At 35.1% G+C, this 16,833-nt stretch overlaps 2 protein-coding genes across 4 annotated transcripts in view; both read right to left on the bottom strand.

The window, feature by feature from the left end:
• Positions 1–16,833, bottom strand: part of LOC126978499 (chaoptin) — a 310,992-nt gene that overhangs the window by 251,613 nt on the left and 42,546 nt on the right. The gene's annotated exons all lie outside the window — the stretch shown is intronic.
• The window catches only part of LOC126978497 (protein zer-1 homolog), a 37,730-nt gene that overhangs the window by 17,183 nt on the left and 3,714 nt on the right, over positions 1–16,833 (bottom strand). For 2 of the 3 annotated variants that reach the window (XR_007732630.1, XM_050827332.1), the window contains exons 1-5: positions 5,693–5,802; positions 4,455–5,580; positions 2,632–2,837; positions 2,373–2,544; positions 1,260–1,418 (exon numbers count right to left, since the gene is read on the bottom strand). Coding sequence is in view for 2 of the 3 variants with exons in the window: in XM_050827332.1 (XP_050683289.1) it covers positions 1,260–1,418; positions 2,373–2,544; positions 2,632–2,837; positions 4,455–5,426 (1,509 nt within the window). In the remaining variant the exon portion in view is untranslated. Of the gene's footprint in view, positions 1–1,259; positions 1,419–2,372; positions 2,545–2,631; positions 2,838–4,454; positions 5,581–5,692; positions 5,803–16,833 lie in introns of those variants that run through there. The other variant, XM_050827333.1, reaches the window with a different exon arrangement.

Below are 16,833 nucleotides of genomic sequence, written 5' to 3'. Positions count from 1 at the left end.
GCCTGTTCTTCATAATACCCACCCATACCATAACTGTTGAGCCACTGTGTGGATGAACTTCCTGAATGCACCGGAGCCTTTCAGTATTTCCGGGCCGACGGGGCATTAGCACCCTTCTTGTATTAGGCCTAAACCCGAATCGCGACTCATCGGAAAACATAATTTTATCCCATTGTACCTGGGTCCATGTTCTGCGTTCTCTACACCATTCATTTCGACGAGCGCGATTTCCGTGACGTATCGGTGGGCACCTAATTGGGCGTCGAGCTCGTAGGCCATACTCATGCAGTCGATTTCGAACAGTTTGGGGACTTACATCAACACGACTTGAATTTTGTAGCCTCAAACTTATCTTTCGAGCGGTTAACATCGGCTGGCGTCTTGCAGTCAGTTGTATGTATCGGTCTTGCCGAGTGGTTGTACTCCTGTTACGGCCTGTATGCTGTTCAGCTGGTTCCGTTGTATTATTGTAGCGCTGCCAAAGACGACAAATAACACTTCTATGAATGCCACAATGCCGAGATACCTGAGATTGATTACTTCCCGCTTGCAACATCCCTACACCTCTTTGCATTTCATTTGCCGTCAAATGACGTCGCTCCATTACGTAAAGAACAATTCAAGTTTATTTAAATTGTTGGTAAAATTATAAAATCATGACTAAACGCAGCAATAAAAACGCTCTTAAATTTAAACAAATTACCTTTCATTTAATTTTATGAAAAAAAAAAAAACAAAACATTATCGAAACTTTTTTTTACAACCAGCCAGTATGTCATCAATAACAAAAAAGTTTACATACACTTTGAGTGAATAAAGACTTAGAAAATAAATATAAATGGTAAATTTGTAATATAATGCATGTTGCTTAGACTTTTTTGAAGTGTGTATATTTAAATATATATATATATATATACCAAATACTGCATTATTTTTTTATCAAATTCAACATTTTGAGCTATCGAGTTTTCAACTTAACAATAATTTCAATTATATATTATCAATTATATAAGCATAATATTTCAACAAATAAAGGAACAAATTCTACATATATATGCTTTAACATCCAACATAAATGTCTTGCATAAATATTTAAGCACAAGATTTACTACAGAGATCAATAAAGTTGAATCTAAAACATACCTATATAGATCGCACATTTCAAGAAATTTAAATGTTTTTCCAATCGCAGAGCAGATCATTATCAGATAGTAATTGTTCTTTCACAATAAGTTTTAAACAAAATTATAATAACTTACGCTAAGACCTTCCTCCTCTCCTAAAAATTGTTTCATGGTGCCACTGACATGGCATGCTAAAGAGTTGAGAAGAGCCACAGCAGTTTTTTGTGTATTCCTTTCATCACAAGTTGTGATTGTATCAAGGAGAATTTGAACCATTCGTTCGTATTCATGGAGCTGTGAAAATCAGAAAACAAATTTAATTTGAAACAACATGTAATAACATATATATTGATTTTTTTTTCTACATAAATATGTCTTTTGTGACATTTTATTAACCTATGAATTTGGAGACAATAATTACTAAAAAGAATACAATTGTTTTGACATGAAACCTCAGAAAAGGAAACTGCCCAGCTGCATATTATCTAGATCGTAATAAGCTGCCTACTAGCAACTGTGTAGAAAATATGGGACCTGATCAATGCCGGCGCCATATATTGAATAATTACACCAAGTTGTGGTCTCGGAGTCAGTACACTCACATTAGTATTGGTTTTAGTCTTGCACAAATAATGGAAAAAATGTGAACCTGCATCCAATAGCTAAGAATCGATCCGCGCTGAGTATGTTATCTGTAAATAAACAAAGGTGAGGGGAATGAGGGGTGTTGGGGGATTCACATATTTTGTCCTAAAGTTCAACATAGACTCATTGTTCAAACAATCAAATGTTAGAGTTTATAGAGCTGCATTGAGGCGGCGAATCATTGTGTAATCCTGTAAGACAAACCTACAAATGCATTAGTAGATACATGGGAGAGAATATATAGAATACTGAGTATAGAAGACATTATTTAATTTGAAGTGTAATTCATTCAATATGGCCAGTGCTAATAAAGAGATATGATTCATTAATGGAGGACATATCAAATGATATTGAATTATAATGGATAATAATTAAGAAAGGATTATCCAAACTATTTATACTTTTACGTGTTATCTTAAATATGTGTATAAAATAGTTGGATGATATTCAATGGAATAACCAGATAAATGAGAATAATGATTTCATCTGATACTGGCTGGAGAGCCAACCACAAATAAAATTAATAAGAAATAAAATTATATTTAACTGAAATATCATCAGACATTAAAAACATTATTATATAATAAATTGAGCAATATGTACCACATCTTTGGGAAATTTGAACTGAGTAAGTGTAAGGAAGCCGTTCCGCAAAACGGGTGAATCTTGTTCATGGGCTTCCATTCCATCCATTATTACTTTTATGATTCTTCGCTTCAGATGTAAACCAACATTGGTTTTCTCAATATGTCTTACTATGTAGTACAGGGCAGCACTGGAAAAACAGTATAATTCATAATCCTGTAAAACTTTTTAAGAGTAATAAAAATAAATCAAATTATAAAATTTTTAAATAACTCACTTTCCAACAATATGTATATGTTTATTATTTTTATAGGTCTCCATGGCATTGAGGACAATTCTTAATACTCGGCCCATATATGGGACTCTCTCCTGTTTTAGTATTAAGTATATAATATCATTAATGACGTGATGTAAAAGAGATGGTCTCCAAAAGTATGCAGAAGCAGCTATCAAAATCTGCTTTTCATTTCCATCACCAGATATCTAAAAATGCAATGAATTACATAATGAGTAGAGTGGATAAGAGTATCTAGGTTTATCTCTTATAAGCTAGAAAAAATAAATGCATATGTACAAAATTTCATATAAATTCAACCTATTAGTGAAAAGTTTCAATTCAATTGGGGAACTGGTCTTCCAGTGTTTATAAAACTAGTCTGGCCATAAATACTGAATCAAAGAAAAAAAAATTCTGATGCAAATAACATCACTTTTTCAGTGTGTTAGTTTAATACATAAATACAAAGCAATTTAAAATATCAAAAGCTAATTCGATGTGGTCTCCATTGGCTGTAATACAGTCCTTTACATGTTGACGCCAGTTATCAATAGAAGCACACACTCTTTCCATGGGAAAATTCTTCACGCCCAATTGTACGGACTGTTTTAGGGACTCCAAATTATCATGGTGTTTAGAGCAAGCCATACTCTCTTAAACTGACCATAAATCATCCAGCGGATTAAGATCGGGACAAGATGATGGCCAGTCTGCAGCTCTGATGAAGTGCGAAACATTCATTTCCAACCAAGACTGTGTAGACCTAGCTCGGTTAGTTATGGCTCGGTGCCGAGTCTTGCTGGAAGGGCCATTCTTAGTCATAAAACATGGTTAAGGGGCTTCACTACCTTTTCAAGAATGATATCTTGATACATTTGTGCTGATGTTTTGATACCTTTTTCACAATGGCTCAGTCACTCCAAAACATCACTGAAGTTGAATAGTGCCCAAGTTGCACTCTGTCAACTTATTGGGTAGCTTCCTTAGAGCTTTGAGCATAAATATGGTCATTTTGTTTGTTAAAATATTGCTCAATTGTAAAAAGTAATCTCATCCATAAACAAAATTTTTCTGTGACCTCCCTTTGCATACTGCTTCAGTAGTTGTATCGATTTAACCACCCTATTCTTTTCTAAATTATCAGTTAAGAAATGACCAGTATGCCTCTTATAAGCTGCAAGTCCTAGATCATCATTTAAAATACATGCCATGGTTCTAGGTTCTATCTTCATCTTCCAAGATATTCGTTTTGGAATGGGTGGTTGGTTTAGACTTTCAATAAGTGATGCCACATCCTATTTTGAATAAAAATATTTGAATTTGAGATAAAATATTTTGCTTTTGGACATGATTTCTTCAAATTCTTTCCACTACTTCTTTGACCACCTTTTTCGTGAAAACATTATGTGGGCAGCCATATCACAAACAGAGGCGGTCTTATTGAACCTATTAATAGCCCAGAACACAAACATTTTACCAATACCAAGCCTATGGAGTTTTAAAAATTACATTTGGCTACATACCTACTTTGTGTAATAGAATCACAGCAATTCCATTATCTTTATCACCCCACTCTCTTTTAATATCTCAGAATATTTTACAATGTATTTATTGGCCCCAAAAAGACAGACTCCAAATTCAAATGTAATATTTTGTTTATTTTTAATTGTAACTGTATTTATGGCCAGACTAAGTATATAGTTACTATTATAGATAGCTTTTTTTTAGCTATTATGACTAAATGTCTAGCTTGTATAATCTAGGTTTGGTTGTTGAGAATCCACTAAAAATCCTTACTCAAGGAATGAATAAAGTATACTTACCTCTCTAGCGGGAATATCATGACGAGTGCAGGCTGATTGAGATGTTTTATATAGACCTAAGAATTCCAATGGTCTTTTTACACGAGTCACAAGACCTGGTATGTCACATACGTTTCCTCCATCTATAACAGATGCTCCACTACCTGCTAGGTTTGTCCCAGATATATCCAAATGTGTAAGATGTGGAAGACTTGTAACCAATCTTGATAACACATCATTTGGATTCACATAGGCACCACTAGATTCATTTGAATGAGACAAATCTAATTTTTTTAGTGTGCGCATTTGGCAAATCCATTCAATTATATCTTTACAGGGTTGAACATTAAACAGAATTAATGTATCCAGACTGTGTAATCTTTTAATCAGTGTAATATGTTTAGGTGCATAATAAGACATATCAAGACAGGTTAAATTTAAACTGTGTTTTGGTATAAATAAGGGTAATGTAACCATCCCCCTTGGATGACTAATTTCAATACTATTAATATTGTACCAGTCATTTTGTCGACTTAATTTCATGCGATCGGTGGCATGTTGAAAATGAATATTCAAAAATTTCAAGTATTTTAAATTCTCACAATGCTGATATATAACATTCATTGTTTTTTTAGTTACAAAATTACAGTTTTTTAGTTCCAGGTAAACAGGCTTATGTTGCATCAGGCAAAGAAAGCCTGCATTTGTCAATTTACAATTGAAGATTTTTATTTTGGTGAGGCCGGTGCGGTCAACATCATTAAACAAGAAACAGATATCGTCGGTAAGACGTTTAGTTTTTTGATACACCTCCAGAAATTGTTCACAGATTGTGCTAGGGAGGTGAATGTCATCATTCAATATTCTTCTTTTGCTCACTTGATCTTCAGTTGAAATCACATTTATATTGTCCACTAGCAAGTGAATACATTGATTAAATAGCAAATCAGGTGCCTTTTTGTTCAAATTAATTAGAGTTTCGTCGCTCTCCATCTCCAACTTAAACAGTGATGCTGTTAACAAATTTACATCCCAATGCAATTCACGCGGATAGATTTAGAGCCACAAAAAATAATTTTTGGTACTCAGATTACTGTGAAATTTTACGGTTCGTAGAAATCCGTGTAGCCAGGTTTGACTATAATTCCTGAAAACAACAAAAAACTCATCACAAGACACAATGAAATAGTGCAATTTGCATTGGGCACGATCAGTCGTGCGTAATTCCATTTCCTTCCACTTAACAAATACCACAGTACCTATGTAATAAGTATTGATATTATTTCACCTCCAACTTTGAACTTATGATAAAAAATCAATAACTTGTGTTTTGCATTTTTGCATGTTTGCTTTTGGTACTAGAGATGACAGCGACAAGTGACAACTGACAACCGATAAAGAACGACCACAGATGTCAAATTATGTTTGAGCTTACTAAGCCTAAAGCCGATGGAGTTGTTGGAACCTCCTTTGCACCGGATGCCGGCTAGATTATGGGTACTACAACTGCACCTATTTCTGCCGTGGAGCAGTAATGTGTAAGCATTACTGTGTTTCGGTCTGATGGGCGCCATAGTGAAATTACTGGGCAAATGAGACTTAACATGTTACACAAGGTGACGAGCGCAGTTGTAGTGCCGCTCAGAATTGATGATTTTTCAATAATCCTAAGCGGCACTGCATTTTTATGGGAAGCACTCGTCTCGTCCCTTATTTTCATTAAAACAAAAGGTCTTGCAAACTATAGAATTATAAATAACCGCAACCCCGAGAGAGAAAACTTGCGCTTTAAAGAAGGGTGTCCACTAGACACGATGTGGATGTCGCACGGCAACAGCGAGGTGTCTGGCGAGCTTTTTTGGGTAAGCACAGCTATCGCGCGAATTCAATGCAGCCAGGGTCTAGGAAGCATCTCCCCTTGCTGTCCGCACGCCTCGCCTAGCGCGCATACTGTGTAGTGCTGTGCCGTAGTCATAGCTTCCTTGTTACCATGATAAATTCTAAAGTTGCCATCCCGCAGGACCGTGCATATCATAAATGCCTTTAGGCATTGCCTACCTCGTTAAATAAATAAATGCAGTTAATAAATAATAAAAAAAAAATTTAAAATATAAAAAAATTTATTAAGTTTAATTTGGTTCCGTTATTCTATAACCAAACTTCTATTGAACACCAACTCATTAAATTTTTCCATACGGTAGATACTTAATTCATCTTATTTAGGGTAGTATTGGTCACAGTTATACGTCTTTGGAAAGCGCTAGGGCTGCTGGGTAGGCTAGCTTATTAACGAATTATAGCGAGATAAGCCGATTACTCCGAGTCCCGACCCCACATCCGTCTCACTCGCTCCATATTAGGAGTTTATGGCTATTTCGATTTTTTGCCTTCTTTGTATTATAAGAGTAAAAGGGTATATTTATTGATCAATAATTAGTTTTTTATTTTGATTATAGTTCATTCCGTCATCCGTGACCCGTGTATAGTTTTACTGTGAAAAAAGTAACTGTGTGATTTGTGTTTAAAATAGGTATTGGGTAATAAAAATATAATAGAGAAATTAAATTAGTGTGCCGGTTATGACATAGGTACAGTTTTCAATAGTAAAAAATTTTTTTTTTTTTTTAATAGACTAGTACTAAATATAAACTTTACGAGTAATGTTCAAGAATTTTTGAGATATTTGTGTTGGTGAATATTACCATTCGACCGCCCATTTCTAATGTGATTGTAATTAATACAAGTTGCTGCCCGAAAGACTAGGTTATATTAGCTTGTTTAGCCATCACAAGCCTATATGGGCTCGCGTATAGTTAGATCTAAATGCCATCATTAAGGTACCCAATTATAATGTTTACTTATCAATAACTTAATTAAAAAAAATACACTATTTTTAAAATATAGATCAAAGTTACAACGAATAAGAGATGAGAAGAAGAACGAACTTTTATTTTATTTGACTTGCTGCTACGAAACCCTTAATGGGCGAGTCCGACTCGCACAATCAATCTCAATCTATCAATGACTGCACGTTTCATATAATCGAGTGAATCGCTTTATTATTAGAGAGTTTCGCTAGGCTGAATAGTTAAAAGTATTAAAAGCTATCGCGGAAGATGTTGTTTGCATGATTTCAAAGTTTAAAGGAAAGATACCCAATTCACTCAAAACAAGATTGCTTACGTATGGTTCTTGATTTCCTCGTTCTTGTTATATTACATTCTTGTTGATTTCTTAGTTTGGTATGTACGGAATTATTTTGTTACTTTGTTTTTTATTATTTAGTTTATATTTATCAAGTTTCAATCATATTTATAATAGGCCCAGTAAACACCACAATTATAGTGCACCAGCACCTTCTTTATATAGAGTAGACAGAATTATACGTAGGTAGGCAATGATATTTAAAAGTATAGATAGGTTACGTAGACAACATTCGGTGTTTGAAAATGATACACTAACGCACACATGAATAATTTAACATTGCAATAGCACACTACATTGCGATTACACGTCAAAGAAGGATAGTAAATACAATTATCGCAAGCGAAAAAGAGATAAATCTATTTTGCTAATAGCTTCGTATATAGGAAAATACAGTTAATTCCTCAGATATGATTTTTTACCGAACACCGTGATTTATGCCTAAATTACGATTCATTCATGTTCATGTAGTAAAAGCTATAAAGTAGTAAAACTGCATTGAAATTAGGTAGGTAATGTGTCATTGATTTAATTAAAAATATTTTGATATTGATAATGAGACATGGCCACATTGATGATATCAATTATTTATACATAAATAATAAGAAACATACAGACACCAAAACAAAACCGAAAGGTATCTACAGTAAGGGTCCCTTCTACAATTTAACTAACGACGGCTCCCAAAAAGTTTTGAGATTACAATTAAATATCATTTTTTGTATCTTATATTATTTATGAATTTATTTGTTTGGAAGTCTTTTTGTTGAGGGCTTATTACAATCAGGTAATGGGAGAAGAAGAAAACGATCCATTGAGTCTTCTGCAGATAGCAAGGGATATACTGAAAGGGACAGTGTTTCTGAAAAAACTCCTACGTAAACAAATAGCACTTACTGTCTACGTCCGCTACCAACCCTTAAACTTGTTTTAGTAGCTAGCAAACTAGTTCAGCTACCTATATACGCACTTGTTTATTAAAAATTATTACATTTCATATTACATTCACTGCAACTACGACTTTATTACACCATTTCCTAAAAAATTCTACCTCGATCATCCCGCAACAGACAGCATCAATATTTTGTCATTTCTGTACGTTAATCTATGATCGGCTTGTCGGTGATCGGCATTGTCATGGCGACGTATTTATTTAACGTAAGAAAGAGCTATTTAATTTTTAGCACTGACAGTTTTCTTAATCAGAAAATCTGCAGGATACACCAGTTGTCGATGAAATAGTGAATGAGCTAAGCAGTATTAATAAAAGGTACTCTGCGATTTAGATTTTAGCGATGCACGAGAGCATCAGATATTATAGTGTTGTCAGTGACAGCTCGACATGGTGAAGACGTTTATAAAAGGCGACGTCTCCCTATCTTCGACACATTTCCGCTGCAACCGTTAATGAGTTAAGGCGTTACTATGCCCGATTTCTGTTCGAATATTAGTTATTGTGTTATTTGAAATTTATTCTTAGAAGAATATCAAATTGATCTATTCCATTCCAGTATTAAAATTTGTTAATTGTTATAAAAAAAAACCCTTTTGATCTTGTTTCCTAGATCAGAAGTGGGATCCTTCTTTCTCCCACCTTTTTTATTATTACATTTTTTTGTGTTATACAGCAATTTTGTAGTGAATAATTGTGATTCTGTCGTTGGTTAGTGGTGTTCTTTTTTTGACGCAGGTAGACAAATTTTTCTTTAGTTTGCGTTTTATTAGATGCTTGTTGCTTTTATTTCGAAATGTTAGTGTGATCATAGTGTTGATTGATCAAGTCGTAGTCCTGATTGTGGTAGTCAAAACATTAGACGGCGTAAGGAATCGCCTGACAAAAATATAAGTTTACGGCTCTAAATGCGGTCAAGTTTCGCTCGTTTTAAGGCATCAGAAGACTTCTATGGCTTCGTCTAGGCCAGGGCGTTCGGATCATTGTGATACGAGGGTACGAGAAAATTTAAGTCTTAATAGATCGTTATCGCGATCACCGGATCAGGTCAAGTCACGTGATGTGTTCCGATTGCCACCACCAATATATGCGAAGATTAGAGTCCTCTGGTAGGCATAGGGTATCACGATCGGGAGGTCGGTATGCGGCACCTATACCCGATGGTAGACAACGTTCACGTTCTCGGTTTAAGTAGCTGCTACGTCATTCGGAACCAGCTGTGTTTATACGGCACCGGAGCATTTCGAAATTGCCGATCGTATTGTTGAAGCCATCCGTTCAATTAATAATGCAAATAGGTCAAACCAAAATTTTTACGTTTCTAATTTTGACCCGAATTTATGTAATTTGATAATACTTCAATTTATCAAATTACATGATTCGGAAGGGCAAAGCCAAATTGGCTTCGAAGAAGCTGGGCGTCATCAATAGAGCACGGCAATACTTCAAGCCGGCCCACATTCGCGCTCTACAAAGCGCAGGTCTGGCCACACATGGAGTATTGCTGTCATCTCTGGTCTGGCGCACCCCAGTATCTGCTCGATCCATTTGACCGCGTGCAACGTAGAGCAGCTCGAATTGTCGGAGACTCAGTGCCCTGTGAACGGCTGGATCACTTGGCGTTGCGTAGAGACGTCGCTTCATTGTGTGTCTTCTGCCGCATTTATCACGGGGAGTGTTCCGAACAGCTGTTTAACCTGATTCCTGCCGCCGAATTCCACCTTGGCACGACACGCCACAAGTTAGGATATCATCCCCACCATCTGTATGTGTGGCGGTCCTCCACAGTGCGGTTTTCTCTTCTTACAAAGCTGTGGAATGAGTTTCCTTGTGCGGTGTTTCCGGGACGATACGACATGGGTACCTTCAAAAAAAGCGCGTACACCTTCCTCTTGTGATTCGTCTGGTGTTGCAAGAGAATGTGGGCGGCGGTGATCACTTAACACCAGGTGACCCGTACGCTCGTTTGTCCTCCTATTCCATAAAAAAAGTACCAGTTTCTTTCAAACTAGAACTAATTTTAATTATTAACGCACAGAACAGTTTAGCTATTCTGTGAGCCTACGATTGTGAAGTACAAGAGATCAGCTAATTAATGCAAAAATAATATTCAATGTAGCTCTCAATAGCCGTGCTATGTGGAATTTGTTCTATATATTGGTCGTGTCTGTGGATGTTAAAAAGAGGTAACAAAAATTGGTACTAATTTAATCCAATAAAATTATCTTCACTAATAAAGTAAACAATCGTAAACTTTTGTGGATTTACGTTTCTGTTTTCAGTTTTACCGTGTTGAAAGCAATGATATTATATGAAATGAAATGAAATGAAATGATTTATTTGTATGAATCGTGGTAACATAGTTGTTAACAATTAATTGGTGTACAGCACAATTCGCCAATATATCGGCATACAAATATTTGATTGTCAATATTGGAATATCATATTTAATTTATACTTATACGTTCTTAATACACATTACATAGCTTTAATTCAATGAGATTATATAAAATAAACATTAGTTTGTAGGTACCTCTCAAAAATTACATTTGAATACTATTATTTTTGGCTAAAGAATTCTTTTAAACTATAAAAGCATTTATCTATTAGCCATAATTTTAATTTTTTATGCATTAATGTTTTAGACATCTCTCTAATATTCTTTGGAAGGTGGTTAAATACCCTAATACACATAACATTTGCGTTATTTTGATGAAGCGCTGTTCTACAGTATGGCATCAGAAGGCGAGTTGGATCTCTTAATCCTAATATGGAATAGTCCTTTGCTGGTTTAAAAAGTTCACCATGTTTTTTAATGAACATACAAATTTCTAATATATATAGACCAGTAAGCGTTAACAGACGGTGCTTTTTGAATAATGGTCTACACGATTCTAGAGGACTGACATTGCATAAAGCTCTTATACATTTTTTTTGTGCCAGAAAAACATTTGAAATATTAGTGGAGTTTCCCCATAGTATTAACCCGTACCGTAAAACTGACGAAATATAACCGTGGTATGCAGTAAGTGCAGCATTAAAGGATACAGTTTGTCTGAGCCTTCTTAAAGCGAAAACGAACTTATAGTATTAAAAGAGGTAGATATGTCACTAGCGCGCCGAAAATCAATCGCCTAAATTGAGTCAATTGGTTCCTTTTGTCGTAGTCGCTCTCTCGATACGAAAACGGTACACACGCGTTTGTTGTTGACAGAATTGCTTACAATTAGATATAGGCACAACATTAAAATGCCGTATTGTGTTATGGGAAGATGCACTAATTACGAAAGTAAAAAATAAACAAAGAATTACATACCACAGTTAAGAAATCATGAATTATAACATTTTAATTGATTTAATTATTTATCTAACAAAATAAATATGTTGCCATGACAACGCCGATCGCCGCCAAGCCGATCAAAGATTAACGTACAGAAATGACAAAATATTGATGTTGTCTGTTGCGGGATGATCGAGGTAGAATATTTTAGGAAATGATGTAAAAAAGTCATTGTTGCAGTGAATGTAATAATTTTTAATAAACAAGTGCGTATATAGGTGCGTATATAGGTAGCTAAACTATCAAACACTAAAACAAGTTTTAGGGTAGGTAGCGGATGTAGACAGTGAGTGCTATTTGGTTTCGTAAGAGTTTTTTCAGTATATCCCTTGGTAACTGCAGAAGAATCAATGGACCATTTTCTTCATCTCCCATTACCTTATTGCAATAAACCCTCAACAAAAGATATTCATAAATAATATAAAATAATAATTGTAATTTTAAAACTTTTTGGGAGCCGTTGTAAGTAAAATTGTAAAAATGGGACCCTTACTGTAGATACCTTTCAGTTTTGTTGTGGTCTGTATATTTTATTATTATGTTATATATAAATAATTAATATCATCAATGTGGCTATATATTATAATCAATATTAAATTATTTTTTTATAACATCAATGATTTATTATCTACCTAATTTCAATGCAGTTTTACTACTTTATAGATTTTACTACATGAACTCATGAATGAATCGTAATTTAGGCATACATCACGGTGTACGGTAAAAAATCATATCTGATGAATTAACTGTATTTTTCCTATATACGAAGCTATTAGATTATATTATAATCTATCTGTAGTGCTTAACACTTTCTTATCGATTGTCGATATTTTATTTGAAATTATTATTAAATTTATTTTTATTTATTTAATTTTTTATTTAATTTTTATGGTATCTATATTTTTGATTAATAAGTTTATTTACCTTTGAAATCCTTTTTTTATATTATATTGTGGTTATGATGTGCAAGAAAAAAATTAAGGCCTAAAAATTAGGGTTAACTAACTTCTGCTAATATGTATTCTGTTATAATTTCAGTTTCTGTAATAATTATATAATTATATATATATATATATTAGTTAATTATCGATATAAATTATGTATTGATTCCAACCCTATATATTGGCAGCTTTGATATTACGTCATTAGTTAATTATGTTGGTTTCAACACTTAGTGCAATACAATACAAGCGACATTTCTCATTATTTTGTATGGCACTCCCGTCTCTTAAACGTAGTGTTTAATTTCTCTTTGGGTTACCGTAACCAGGAAAAAACGTCCGTAACGTAAGACATGAAGTTTGACAACTCTCTTCATGTACGTCGAAGCGTTGCTACGCGACAATATTTTGCTGACTATTTAATGCAACATATAATAATACATTTCATAAAAAAAAAAAAAAACGTAAATGAATTATGCACATGCAACCACAAAAATAAAACACGTGGTAATCATACATATAACCAAACGAAAAGCACATGTTGCTTATAATGTGAAATGTTTTAAATAATTTTTCATTTTTTACTAACATAGTATTTGGTGACTTCATACAATTATCAATCACCAATTCTGTCACTGTATCACTTTCTATCACTATATTCAATTCACTTTCCATTACTTAAAATGTTTTCTATGAAATTAATTCACAAAATAACTTAACACGAACAAGCCACGCTTAGATCATGAAACGTTAGTGTGTGTGTGTGCACAACACAACACAGATAGTGTAAGCATACACCTATACATAGCATCTATCCGTTTAACTAACGTAGTAATAATGATCGGATGGTTCCACTTTTGACCACCAGATGGGGTAATTATCGAATGATATAATAATAATAACAGTCATCACGTAGACTATACATTAGATACTGTATAGCAAACAAAGATATACATAAAAAATAGTAATCTTACGTTACGGACGTCTTTTCCCGGTTAGGGTTCCCCTAATAATTTATTAAAACATTATTAGGCTTAATTATTATATATTCATATTATAAATAGCTGTTTCTTTGTATATTATTATTATTATATATTTTTTTATAACTCATTTTAATAAAATAAAGTTCATTACTTTGTAAAGTAGTTTTATTTTTATCTATAAAAAAGTAAAAAAATTAGGATGTCATTGCATTTATGAAATAAGTTTTAATGATTTTTTTTATTTTCAAGTGTAAATGATCCATCGGGTGTGTCACTGGCTCCTGGTGCTACAAAACGGTGGCACCTGCATTAGCTGCTTCACCTGGCATGAGGTGCACTATCTATGGAAGAGACGTGGTGCCACGTATGGCGCAATTTGTGCTAATTTTTACATGACGAGAGATTTTAACTACAGTCGCGAGCAAAAGTTTGGAATCACTTACGTCGTTAGTCCTTCACTTAATCCGGGATAGTTTCTTAAATACTGGCTTGATTTTTATGAATTCGGTATCAGTTTAAAGTTAAGAGTTGAACCTTTAAAATGATGTCATTTTAATGATAGTTAAATTTTTTTTTTATGGTAAGCAAGATTGTGCGGAACCAATTTCAAGTAAGTGATTCCAAAGTTTTTCTCGCGACTGTATATGGCACTCAAACAATTCTAGTAAAATGTGGTGGGGCATCTGCTGTTTTATTTTGAGTTTTGGTTTGGAAACGGAAGGAAGTTTGGTTCCGGTAGGTGGATTGTATTTCGGTACATATATTTTGAAGAAGCCTTTTTTTATCACGACGACAAGCCGCTTGAATTTGGCAACTTAGGCGGTTCTGCTGCGTAATGTCAGCCCCAGTAACTTTTAAAACACGTCTTTTTTGACTAGCGCGAGCGTCTCGTCCGTCATCCAACGTTGGCGTTTTGTCGTCACGTCCTTCGGTCGGTTGCGGAATCTATTATAATCGATTTGGCTTGAGACCAGACCTCATCTACTGTACATTCATCAGGATTCTGGTTTACCCAGTTGTGTTTCTGTTCCTCTACACTTTTGGAGAATTTTTCGCGGTTTACACTTATGCGAGCGCGTTTCTCAGTGGATCTCGCGGCCTTTAGTTTAACCTTAACTTCTGCCTCCAGCAACTGGTGATTTGTACCACAATCTGCGCCCGGCCTAGTTATGGTGTTTTTAACTGATGATTTCCATCTTGACTTGATCAGTATATAGTCGATTTGATTTCGGTAATGCCTGTCTGGTGAAATCCACGTGTAAAGTCTTCTGTGATGGTGTTTAAACATACTATTCGTAATGGTAAGACCATTATCTGCCGCGAATCGTATAAACCTTGTGCCACGCTCATTTCGTTGACCAAGGCCATATCTTCCTACCATCTCTCGCAATTCATCATCCGCTGTCGTTGCTCCAATTTTTGCGTTAAAGTCATCTGATACCATCAATAGTTCCCTATTAGAAGTCTCATTGATCGCGATTTCTTAGGTGCGATAGAAATTTTCGACCTCGTCATCCTCTGCGGCACAAGTAGGTGTTTAGATTGACCGGATTAGATCTTATTTTAATTGATATGATTCTGTCGCTATAAGACTTATATCCCATTACGCAGTTGCTGATGTTTTTCGGTAGTACAATTGCTACTCCATTTATACTTTTTGTGTCATGACCAGAATAGTATACGATGTTTTATGTAGTTTCAAACTGCCCATTTCCCTTCAGATGTGTTTCACTTTGGCCACAGATATCGATGCTATACCGTGTGAGTTGCTGTTCTGCAATGTCCAGCTTACCCGGTTGAACTATCCCACGTACTCGTACATTCCAGTTCCCGATCTTAATGCCTCTTCTAATTTTAATGGCTGGTTTTCCAGTAGCATTTTTTCCATGTGATGCCTGGTCGCCTTCAAACACATGGCCGGTACATTTCACACTGTCTGCCCCGGACGCAGTGCAGCGCCAGGTGCTATTCGGGTCGCATGGCTTCCTGATTCGTCTCTTTGGTTGTCTATTCATATTCATACGTGACTATCATGTGAAAATAGTGCAGTGGATTCCCCTTGCCTTCTGCCCCAGTAATTTCAGAAGTTATTTAGTCTTCAAGGCCGCTGTAGCCTCTTCCAACCGGTTTCCCAGTCAGGTGTATGGTTATACCGCCATTGACTCGGTCGCCATATCCTCGTCTGTTGTCTAGCAGGGAGCACCACGGAGCGGTAAAACGCCATACGGCTCGTGCAGGTGAGGTTGACAATTGGGTCGGATAAGGTGTTAGTTCAGTTCTCCCCTTACTCCCCGACGAGGGTGTTACTCTGCCCACGGGGAGTAAGCACTAATTTTGCGCAACAGCGCAAAATACTGTGCATCGATGAAAAAGTGTTTTAGTCTGATTAATATATTATTAAAAAAGATATAAAAATAAATTGAAATCACTATTTTAATTGTTTTAAAACATTATGAAATTCCAAATTTTAATGTTAAAAGTTGTAAGTTTTCACTTGTATCAGCAGTCCCTACAACTGCCTTTTTTTAATTTGCCGCCGTTTCTCAGGGACAGCTGTCATTAGCTAAATCTTAGCTGTGACTAAGACCGTGTAATAGAGTTTGATGTGATATTTCTGTTAAAAGAATTATATACCTTAAGGTACAAGCCCTAGGCTTGGTCAGGAACCTGATCAGGAAGCTATGCCACTATGGTATAAGAGGATCTGCACTCGATCTTCTGATCTCATATTTAAATAATAGGATTCTGAATCATAGGGTCGAGGTGAATGGCAGGAGATCTCCTGGGACTCCTCTCGGTATGGGGGTACCACAAGGGTCTATTCTTGGACCCTTCCTCTTCCTAATTTATATAAATGATCTACCTAACCTTGTAGAAAAAAAACACAAGGTGGTATTGTTTGCGGATGACACTTCACTTATATTCAAAGTGAAACGAAGCCAAGTATTGAATGACGAAGTAAACAATGCTCTATCTGAAT

Source organism: Leptidea sinapis, chromosome Z, assembly GCF_905404315.1.
Source record: "Leptidea sinapis chromosome Z, ilLepSina1.1, whole genome shotgun sequence".
In the NCBI taxonomy this organism is placed as follows: Eukaryota; Metazoa; Arthropoda; class Insecta; order Lepidoptera; family Pieridae; genus Leptidea; species Leptidea sinapis.
The sequence above is the reverse complement of the archived record's forward strand: the minus strand, read 5'-3'. Positions and strand labels throughout refer to the sequence as shown.